Here is an 11,142-nt window from a genome sequence, read left to right as displayed (position 1 = left end):
CCCGGGACGGGCGACTGTTTTGGTGCATATACTCCATGAGACAACCACGCCTGTCGCTGTAGAGTCTCCTACGCTATATATGATTGACGAATTCTATCCCGGATCCCTCTTACGTTCACTGTTCGCCCGTCTAGCCTGCTGCCGACCCCTGCTCACTACACTACTCCACCCACTATAGTGTACGGGACGTTGGCGACCACACCCGTCCTGTGTATCCGGGACATCCGTAAAACAACGACCAGTACAAATCTCGATCTAGTTCGAGTTAACCATCCGGTGGAATTCCACCGGCGGCAACAGCCCACTGTCCTCCTCCCCCCGCCCGCTCACACAACCGCACACTCACCCCCTGCTCACTCCCCGTCCCATCACACTCACAAACCAAACTCACCCTCTCCACCCCCTGCCCCCTCAACACCCTCACCCTATCCCTCACCACCCTCAACAAACCCGCCAGCTTCCCCAACGTCACCTGCTGCTGCGCCTCGGCCTCCCACTCCCGCAGCTCCGTCTCCACCTCCCGCACACTCAGCTCCGGCCCCGGCGTGAACAGCCCCTGCTCATGACGGGCCAGGTACAATTTCGCGCGCTGCGAGAAATACAGCTGCGCCTCGTTGGTGGACAGCGCCGGCGAGCGGGCGTTGCGCGTCTTGATCTCGACGAGGCACGGCGCGGGGATGGCGCGGCCGGTGTGGTGGACGCGGAGGGTCGGGCTGGGGTGGGTGACGGGGCAGGGGGGCGTGAAGCCCGGGCTGTCGCCGGGGTCGTCGAGGGCGAGGGCGGCGAAGGCGAGGGAGGGGGAGGGCCCCAGGGCGTGGGGGTTGGAGAAGGCGCGGCGGTGGCGCCAGCTGGGGGACCGCGGGGCGGGGTCGGAGTGCCGTTTGGTGGTTCGGGGGGTGGTGGAGACGAGGTCGGGCGATGGGGTGGTGTGGTCGCACGCGCAGTGGTAGGCGTCGACTTCTCCTTGTACCACGAGCTGCAGGCCCGCGAAACGGTACGACAGGACACGGTGGTGGCTTAGGCTGCGTTGTAGGACGGGGTCTTCCTCGGGCGGGTAACGACACGTCTCTTTTTCGAACCCGGAGCCGCAGCCGAGACTCAGGGACAGGTTCGGGTCTCCGTTCCAGCGGGAGAGAAGCAGAGTGTTTTCCCTGATGTCGATGTCGCAGCGCTCGGTGCCCCAGGACCTGTTGGAGATGACATCGAAGAGCTTGCGGAGGTTGCTGACGTTGCTGATCACGTCGGTCGCACTGAAGATATCCAACCCGGGCTGCATCACTTCAACTGACCGAAGAAGAGGCTCGAAGATATAGTCGTATTGGGGGTAACGGGTGGGGATGGCTTTGTTGTACGAGTCGGCCTTCATTTGCAGCGGCTGTGTCAGGGGGGTGAACCGTGGGGGAGCACCTGCATCACGAGCTGTCAGCGGTGTACTCTACATGACACGCCGCAGAGACGGGCATCGATGCACGAGGGGGGGAAACGGACCTGGTACGACAATCTCGCCATCTGCAACCTTGTTGAAACTCGCCAGTTCTTGCACATCTGTAATTCGGGAAGGCTCAGCATCGATACCGATGGGCAGAATGGCCAGGGACTCCAAATGAACGAGTCCGCTGGATACCTCGGTCATCCGCCGTCTGCGCAACCTGTGCACCGCGGCTCGATCTTTTGCTGTGTGGGACCAGAGGCAGTTTCCGGTAAAGAGATATGCGCAGTCTGCGCCATAAGCGCACCGTCCCTGTCCTGCGGTCGCTTTCCACCACCGAATAGCGGACATTTTATGTGAGTAGGGACAGTCTTTGCCTCGGCCGGGACATACTCTATCGTTGAGCAGCAGCGGGCACACACCCTGCTTGGGGGCCATGGTGGTTGGGGAAATCGTTGTTATTGAGCTTAGATGGTGTTGCAGGAGGCGGATGGATGTTCACAATGACTTAAGGAGGGCAAGTGTGCAACAACAAAGGTGATCTCACTTCCTGGGGAAATGGGTGGGTCTCGTCATGTATAAAATCCAAAGCCGCATCGAGGTTGAAGGACGAGGCTTTGGGGACGTCAACTATGGGTGATGGCATTGTTCTGTGTCCGTTTGTGGTTGAGGCCCACGACCGAGTGTTGCCTTCGAGTCTTAGCTGTTCAGCCTCGACGACAGCCTTCACTCAACGGGAACAAATTGTCGGGCTGTGTAACGCGCTTTTTATCCAATCGATGCGTTTGCAAGCCCCTCCATCGGCGGCCAGCCAACGTGGCCGGCGCTAAGAGGGCAGGCAGACAAAACAAGGCGGCCTCGTTGGTCGGCAACGAGGCTGTCCGCAGCCGCAGCCATACGGACGGACGGATACGAATCGTTTCTTCCCGTGTGGCGAGAAATTCACCCCGGGGCTATCCATAGAAGAGCTGGTGTCATGCCAAGTTTCAGGCCCCCCGAGCCTCGAGGGCATCCTGTAGATAGACCGAGTTCGCTTAATGGAACCATCGTATTGAATCTTCTCCAAGCTCCAGGTTTCTGGAATGACTTGAGGTTTGTTATTCGCGCAGCGGGTAGGGAGAAAATGGATCAAGGCGAGCAGGAAGTTGGTATAGGTAGAATTTATCATCATACAGTATGATGAGCGTGGCCAGGCAAATAGCAGAAGCAATATTAGACCCGGTTTGTACCTAAACAAACGGCTTGCCGATTTCGAAAACCGACTCCAACAACCCGATCTGGACGACGGTCAAGGCGGCAAGAGGACGGCGCGGAGCGTTGTCCTCACCGCTTGCCGCAAGATACAGCAGAGACTTAGCTCGAGGAGGGGCAACAGGGGCCGACCGCGAACCTTGGGACCTCAAGGGCCTACGGCGGTGGAGAGAGCCGCGGGCACCATCATGCGCTGGATGGGGGGAATCGTTGATACGGACAGGGTAGTAGAGGAGGCCTGGAGAGCGAGGTGGTTAAAGGAACGGGACGGCAGAGCAATCACCAGGCCGGCGGACGACTTTGACCATCAGCGGGAGACGCTATTTCGGAACGAAACCCTAAGGAGGCACGACGGTCTAAGCAAGGCGAAGAGCTCACTGCTGATTCAAATCCGGACGGGAGCAATAGGCCTACGGGACTTCTTGTTCACACGGGGAGTCCCGGAGGTTCTGACACCTGCCTGCGAGTGTGGCGAGGGACGAGAGACTGCCGAACACCTAGTAGTGTGGTGTTTGGCCCCACCATTGGCTCGAAGATGGGAGAGGACTGGAATTCGGACACGACGGGACTTTTACTCTGTTCTACACGGTATCAATCCCACGACTGCACGGCTTGCGAGGAGGGTCCTCGACTGGCTGATGGACACGGGGAAGCTGCCCATGTACAGCTTAGCCAGGAGGCTCGAGCTGGAAACGGCGGGCTGAAGCGCCCCCGCTCGGAGGCCAGGAGGCCTCCTCTTTTTGTATATGTGCTCATCAGAACGCATCGCTCCTTGATTGCTGGTATGGGTTTTTCACCCGGCCTGGGAGGGCACGGTTTTCCTGTACACTAAATAGCAGAGGGTCCGGCACGCCCTAGGGCATAGCGGAGTATGAATAGGGCATAGCGGAGTATGAATAATAATAATAATAATAATAATATTAGACCCTGTTGAGATACAACCCCTACCCGTTCCAGTTTGGGTCAAGCACGTCCATCAGACGCGGGTGCTTGCCCCCCTCGACAGCCTCAACCCACCGCACAACCCCCTTGAGATGCCACCCCGCAGCACACTGTTCGACAGCCGCCAAGAAATCAAGCTTCAGCGCCCCGTACAGAACTTCCGTCTCCCACCACGGCACCAGCTGCTCCCATACCTGCTCGTTATAAACCTTGCGCAGCCGCGTCATGTCATACTCCATCCGGTGGATCCAGTACAGCTCCGTCCTGCCTTCGTTGTCCAGTCCATCGGCCCCCACGTGCACATCATCCTCACCATCATCGTCCGCATACCCGTCCCGGACCGGCTCCGCCTCGCGCGTCGGACCGAGCAGGAACTTGGGCATCTCGGTCGCCGCCCACAGCGGTTGGCACGAGACGCACTCCCAGTCCAGAATGGTCGTGACTTTGGCGTCATCGGCGTTGTCGGCGTCGACGAGAATGTTGCTGAGTGAGAGGTCGTCGTGCCAGAGAACGGTGCGCTCCGCGGGGTGTTGCAGTGGCGGGAAGATCTTGGGGAGCAGGGCCGCCAGCTTGGTCGCAACTTGCAAGCACGACTCAGCGTCCTCGCGGACGTCTTCATCATCGTCGTTTTGGAGGATGTCGGTTTGCTCCTGGCGGATGATGCCCAGGTAGGTGCTTAGCCAGTCGTGGCTCGACGGGAAAGGCCCTCGCGGGATGTCGTAGCGGAAGTGGTTGCCCCTGAAGAAGAAGCGGGAGACGAGCTGGCCGGGCTTGGGGTCGAAGACGACCGGCTCGGCAGCGATATCGGTCAGCCTGTTCCCTGTTTCCGGAGAGAAGGGTACCGATGGACTGGAACTTTGCATCCTCGATACTGCGGCGAAAGAGCTGGCCCTGGAAATCCGCAATCTGCTCGACAACCCGGGTCTTGTCGGCCATCGACATCTTCCGCCAACGCGCAAACGCCGAAACGCCCGGCATAAGCTCCATAAGGATCCACTCGAATCCGATTTCGTTATCTCTAGAGTCGTCGAAGGCAATAACCTTGGGAACCGGTACGAGGGTCATGCGGCGGATTCAGCGTAGCGTGGTCGACTCGCCGCGGGTTTTGTGAGCTGGGTCGACAGGCAACGACACACGGAGCAAACACTTGCCACGTGGGCCGTCCACCAGATATAGCTTGTTGAATGCGCCCTCTGCATGAAAAGCGACATGACAGTGGTCGTCATGCGCGAGACCTAGAACCCTTCGCGGCCTTCGGCAAAGTTGGGGCACAGCATCAAGCTGGGGCTCTCGTGCCCAGCGTGGCTTCAGATCAAAACCCCCGTCATCCCATTCAAGTCCCTCGCGACATTGGTCCAGACCCTCCATGTTTGAGCCGAGAGATCTGTTGCTGTATTTGTTTGAAGTTACAGTCACGGCGCCGAAATAGTGAGAAGACAGCCTGACTGCTCACGGTCGAGTTAATGTTCCGTTCGTATTTTGAGGCTCCGTTTGCCGGCGAGAGAGCAAAGGCGGGGTTGAACAGAAAGCGCGAATCAAGTGGTTTCATCTCTGTGCTTCGGACGAGCCACAAAAGTTCAAACCCGGAACTGCCGTTCCAAGCTCACGGTCACGCCATTCGCGCTTCCAGTGTTTTGTTACTCCCCTGTGAGGCCAGCGTTCCGACAGGCTGAAATGGAAATGGCAATACCCTTCAGAGCGGCATTTTCTGTTTAAGTCTTCTTCAATTCTATATTTTATTTTATTTCTCGAGCATATTGGGTGCCGGGTGTAATTGGGAGGTGTGCAAACTTCTAAACCATTACCTACCTAGGTAGTATGAATCTAGTGTATGAATGTCGCCTGTGTCGATGCACAAAATGGACGGCATAACCCACGGACTCGACCACTCCACGGACTCCCCGCCCTCCAGCGGAAATGCATGCAAACGGCACACCCCGTCTGAGCTTGGTTATCGGCGGCTAGTAACTTTCAGTCGGCGGAAAAGCAGGCGCTTTGATAGGCGCCAAGCTGCTTCAGCTGAAGCCACAATGGGCTCGAGGCGGATGCTGAGGCGTGGACGCTCAGCTTTGCTGCAGCCACGTCGCTGATGGCTAAGTGGAGGTCAACTGATTGGAAGTTTAAAAGCCTTTCGACAGAAATTAGCCGCCGGTGGGCCCTGGAGAGAATGTGAACGGTGGCTGTTCATCATCATCAAGGGTGAAGGATGAGTCGCATTTGCAGATGCACAGCAGCCTCGCCATCGACGAGGGACCTCTTTAGTCAAGGGAAATTACCTATGGCGCCCCAACCCAAATCCAATTCGCACTTAAGAACCCTCTTCCCCGCCAGGCCATGTTCTTGCGGCTGCTGAATATAGTTATGGCCTTGTCCTCTTCTCCGTACTCAGTTGCTCAGACACACATCAGCGACGCACAACTTGAAGCAATCGATCCGTGTGGACCCTGCCTGCTACCGAAACGATGGCCAATCCTGCACCAGAAGGCTTGCCGATGCTGCCCCATCAGTATCTTGCATTGCCGCACCAAACGACTAGCGGTAGCACCATTGCTCCTTGTCTCAACTCTCCTTCGCAGTCTTCACTCCAGTATGCCGACCAACCACCATCTGAAGAGACAACCCAGCCCCCATCTCGAGATTCCTCTGTACCCGAGTCGGACGGCGGAAGTCACAGCAAGCTGTGGCACGTTTGCTACAATGTTGGGCTTTCGGGCCTATTCCTTGTCGGCAAACTATTCAAAGGGGATACCGACGGCAGGGAGTTGAAGAAGGTCGTCATGCACAAACGAAGGCGCATGGTGTTGCTGCGAAGTGTGATACACATCATCCCTGCTGCCGCTGCTGTGCTGCTCCTTGCCTTCAACGGGGCGTCTTACTACATCGGTGGGGAGCTGGCGGGCTGGGAGGACCAGGACGACCAGAAGCTGGCCGCCCTGCAGTTCGCGGCGAAGGTGCACGAACTTTGGATGCTCTTCTCGCTCACATCGATTCTTGTCACTTACATCCGGAAGGAACTCGTGTTCGGAGACGGCGTTCCTTTTGCCGCCCTCCTGTCTCTTAGCCAGTTCCACGACTTGGCCTATCTTTGGTCCAGGGACCTATGGGGTATCTTGACTCACAAATGGCAGAGCAAGAAGAAGATGGCGTCGCTAGTCTCGCTGATCGTCCTATGCACTCTTCTTGGTTTTACCGTCGGTCCCTCTTCGGCTATCCTTATGCAGCCCCGGCTCAGGGAGTGGCCAGCCGGGGGGACGTCGTTCTGGATCGACAGGAGTCTCGGCGAACTCTATCCGACCATTATGAACGCCTCGGCCAGCATCTCTCACTGCCTAGTCGATACAGGCGACCTGGCGTGCCCGCGGGGGATTGGCAGACACTCACGCAGCTCTACTTCTCGTACTGGGGGCAAATCACTCCGATGGGAACCATGCCCGATTTCGTACAGGTGTCTAGCCGGTACTCCCAGAGAGTCCTGAACTCCAAGGTCCGGGCGCCAGCCAACGACGACAATGAGTTGCTCTACGTTGATGCCTATACGCTCAGCTCCGTCGCGCTCGCTCCTGTTGCAGACGCCGCCGCAGAGTTGCTCCGCTTATGGAAGAGGGCCGTCCAGAAACAAAACTCGCGCCTACGGTACAACTTGGATGAGATCTTCAATATATTTACCAAGCAACCTATCGTGTTCGCAAGGTGCGAGTCAAATCCCCCGACCGCTTCCGGGGTCCAGCTTCCTGTACTCAGCAGCATTCCCAGGGTTGTTGGCCTGGTTGAGCATGCCATGGAGACACAAAGCCTCTCCTACGATAACGACTTCGCAAATTTCGCAGCGCTCAGGGACGAATTGGAGCCGGCGTTGGACCCAAGTGCCGGCGCTGGTAGTCTCCCATCGGTTTTCTGGGTCGGCGACCCAGCCCTGCTTGAGCGCGTCAACGCTTCCATATCAGCCGTTGTTGCCATTCCGAGGTACGGGGATTCCCCCGGGCCGGCAGCGAGACTCTACGGTTGCAGCATCACCGCTGTGCTGGGGGACACCGCCACGGAAACTCGAACAAACAAGTTGAAGATCGTGGACGGCTGGCCGCAAAATTACACCAACAGCGGTGTCTTCAAAGAAGCCTACCAGCCCGTAGGGATCGACCCAGCCTGGGCGCGCTACCTCAACCCTTCCGACCCTTTCACAAACTCGAGCGCGCTCGCGCAGATTCTGGCCTCAGCAGGCATGTGGAACGGGTCCTGGCCGGCCATGCCGGGGTACGACGAGATCATCCTGGAGAACATTCTGACGACGCTCATCGCAAACGGCATTGCGCGGGCCAACTATCACGCGGGAGTCCGCTGGGATCTACTGAAGGACCCGGTCAACCCGGCAAGCCTCTGGTCCGGCGGTGGTTGGACTTCCGAGATGCTGCCCCGTGGCGGCGGCGTCGGGAAAGGGGGGCAGGCATTCCACGACCCGACCGACACGACGGGCAATGCCCGATTCACTCTGGAGGTCAGAGCCAAGGGGTACGCCTATTCCGCGTCCGGGAAGACGCAGTTAGCGGCGATGGTAGTGCTCGGGACATACGTGGCTGTGGTGGTGGCCCATGTGGCGATCTCTCTCAAGACGAAATGGTCGTCGGCGGTGTGGGGGTCCCCCCCGGAGGTGGCCGCCCTGGCGCTGAACTCGACGCCCCCGGCCGTGTTCCGCAACACCGGCGCCGGGGTCTGGAACGTCGACGTACACCGGCAAACGGTCCGCGTCAGGGCGGTCGATGGCCGTCTAGAGTTGGTGTTTGACGGCGTGGACGAACGGCACGGAACAGTGCCGCTCCCAGACACAAAGTATGGATAATGAATTCGGCCTTTCTAAGCGCAGAGAATACAAGGTCGAATACGAATAGCAGTTAATAACAAGGTCTGGTGGGTAGATATTTGAGGAGGAAGGAGAAAATAGAATTTTGACTCCCGTCTAGGTAGATACTAGGTAGGTAGGTGTTAAGCTATCGTACAGTTCAAGTTACAGTGTACATATAAACTGGGTGTTGAATGGACGACAAACTCGATGGGCAGAATTCCCGTCCGAATTTAATTTCACGATCCATTACAAGAAAGGCTCGGAAAATGCATGAGCGGACGCCTTGAGTAGGAGAGCGGATCACCACGACAACAGATCTGAAACCTCACCACCATTGCTACATCAGCAAACAGACGGATCGCTACGGCACGCTGCCACGCTTCCCAACCGACTGAAGACTACGAGATCGCAGCACTTCAGCAGCAGTCGGAAGATCCCGAAGCCAGGCCTCTACAACCGTTTGTAGAATGCTGTGCGGTCTTCAGGGAGCAGAGATTGGAACGAGGTTTCCAAGGAACCATCGCGGACTACGAGCGCGATGCATGGCAAGAAGAGCCAGAGTCCAAGATCGCAGGATTGCGACTTGAAGGAACGAGACTCTGGTACCACGACAAGGCCTACGTCAGGCCCAGCGACCAAAAGGAGCTCATTCGAAAGATCCACGAGTCAAAACTCGGAGGGCACATGGGAATCGGCAAAACAATTGCGAAAGTCAAGCAGAATTACGACTTCCCAGGAATCAAGCAAGCGACAGAAGAAGTCCTGGCAGAGTGTGACCTCTGCGGACGAAGCAAACCACGGCCACACAAGCCGTATGGACTGTTGCAGCCATTACCAGTCGCAGAACGACCATGGAGCTCGGTGACGATGGATTTCATCACCAAGCTTCCAACATCGAAGGACTCAGCGACGGGAACGAAGCAGATTTGCGACAAGGGCCCGACGTTTCGGTGCCCAGAGCGGCAGTCAAGGCCGACAGAATGAGCCCGCTGCATGCGATGCTCAAGGAAGAACTCGAGTTCTTACGAACCAGAATGAAGAAGTTCTATGACAGAAACAGGCTCGAGGGACCTCGCCTAGAAGAGGGGGGCAGAGTTTATCTCATTTCTCGAAATCTATTCAAGGTCGACAAAAGAATTTCGGAAAACAATTGCGCACTCGCGTTACCCTCAACGATGCGACTACGGACCAATGTTTTCCACGTTTCACTTCTGGAGCCAGCGCCCAAGAATGCACGGCTCGACAAAGGCGTTGAGGCGGAAGATGAGGAAGAATTCTGGGACGTAGAAGAAATCCTGGATTCACGCATCACGCGAGGACGAATCGAGTACTTGGTCAAGTGGCAAGGATTCGGCCCTGAAGATAACTCATGGCAACCCGCTACGAACTTCAACTGCCCCGAGGAGTTGGAGAATTTCCATCGGAGGAACCCGGATCGACCAAAGGAAGCCCCGCGGATAGATCAACCCCGGCGAGGAAGGGGTCGCCCGAAGAAAAACTAAGACGATCAGTACAACAACCTAGGAAGGGTAGGAAGAAGGACGCACTCTAAGCCCCAGGAAGGGCTGAAGGAGGGAACGGCGACGGCATCCAAGGGTGGCCGCGCAGCGGCGGTTTCTCGACGCTCCTGCTCGACCAACACTTCCCGCTCCTGATCAAACATCGCCAAAGCCTTGCGCTTCAAGGCCAGACGCTGTGTCCGCAGGCGATCCGCTTTTTCCAGAGCTGTCATCAAGGCGTGACTTGCATCACGACGAGCAGCCTCTAGCTCCCCAAGCGTACGATTGGCGTTACGAATAGCCTCCGTCGCAACACGCTCTTTCTCGTCTAATTCACGCTCCTGATCGACAAGGCGACGAACCGCGGAATCGTCGCTACCAAAGGCGTCGCACGAATAGTTGCCCGCGCGAAGGCAGCTGCCACAAACGTCGGAATTATTGGCGACGTTGCAGTCAGGAAGCTCCAAGGTTTTGCAACGAGTACACGTCACCATGGCGTTCCCAACCATTGAAGTCAGCAAGAAGAGCACCAGTATGGCAACGCTCAGTGCTGGACTTTTGTCTTCGTTTTTGTTTTCATTTCTTCACACCGTCAGTCATGATGAGGGATTAGGCCGCGAATCACGGCGAAAGAAGAGTGGAGGAAGTTGGGAAATCACTAACCAGATTGGACCAAGGACTGTTGGCTCTATTTCAGGAAGATGGCTGGGGGAAGATGGCCGACGGGACGTCAGCCCTGAAGGGGCATCGAGTTAGCAACGTGTGACGAACCTACTTCAGGACCCTGTCCTGTTAGGGTTCAGCTTCGGTTGAATGGAATCTCTCAAGGGTGCTTTTAGGTTCGGTGCAGCCAAAAGGTGCACAACAAAGGCTTGTCTCAACAGTAGGCTTCACGAGCTTGTAGCGAACTGTAGTTGTGATTGCTAACTGGAGAACTCCCAGAGCTCTCCAGAACGAGTGACTATATACCTATCTAAGTCCTGTGTGCTCAGTGTGCTCAGCTTCCTTCGGTGTTCGGAGACACTGAGCATACTGATCACTTCTGTTCTTCCTGTGTTCTGATTGGCTGCATGATTCCTATGCTCAGTCTGCTCGGTCTCCCGTTGTCCCCCGTTTCCCTGGTCACACTGAGCACTCCCCGGCCTTCCTTGATTCGTCCTTGAAATGACTGGCTCGGGGCGTCC

The 11,142-nt window shown here is 57.0% G+C and overlaps 3 protein-coding genes across 3 annotated transcripts; 1 reads left to right on the top strand and 2 right to left on the bottom strand.

Annotated features, from left to right (window-relative positions):
* Nucleotides 1-265: 265 nt before the first annotated feature.
* Nucleotides 266-2,075, bottom strand: CHGG_05336 (uncharacterized protein; the record flags this gene model as incomplete). Its single annotated transcript, XM_001221430.1, has 4 exons — nt 266-1,419; nt 1,489-1,674; nt 1,737-1,821; nt 1,977-2,075. The coding sequence occupies 4 exons, from the start codon at nt 2,073-2,075 to the stop codon at nt 266-268; spliced, it is 1,524 nt and encodes a 507-aa protein (XP_001221431.1).
* Nucleotides 2,076-2,658: 583 nt separating this feature from the next.
* Nucleotides 2,659-4,990, bottom strand: CHGG_05335 (uncharacterized protein; the record flags this gene model as incomplete). Its single annotated transcript, XM_001221429.1, has 4 exons — nt 2,659-2,918; nt 3,095-3,177; nt 3,629-4,442; nt 4,759-4,990. 4 exons carry the CDS (start codon nt 4,988-4,990, stop codon nt 2,659-2,661), a joined length of 1,389 nt encoding a protein of 462 aa, XP_001221430.1.
* A 1,094-nt stretch (nt 4,991-6,084) lies between these two features.
* On the top strand, nt 6,085-9,961 carry CHGG_05334 (uncharacterized protein; the record flags this gene model as incomplete). The annotated part of the gene is made up of 4 exons (XM_001221428.1): nt 6,085-6,954; nt 7,008-8,446; nt 8,813-9,229; nt 9,298-9,961. 4 exons carry the CDS (start codon nt 6,085-6,087, stop codon nt 9,959-9,961), a joined length of 3,390 nt encoding a protein of 1,129 aa, XP_001221429.1.
* Between the last annotated feature and the right edge of the window lie 1,181 nt (nt 9,962-11,142).

This window comes from Chaetomium globosum, genomic scaffold (genome assembly GCF_000143365.1).
Source record: "Chaetomium globosum CBS 148.51 scaffold_3 genomic scaffold, whole genome shotgun sequence".
In the NCBI taxonomy this organism is placed as follows: Eukaryota; Fungi; Ascomycota; class Sordariomycetes; order Sordariales; family Chaetomiaceae; genus Chaetomium; species Chaetomium globosum.
The sequence above is the reverse complement of the archived record's forward strand: the minus strand, read 5'-3'. Positions and strand labels throughout refer to the sequence as shown.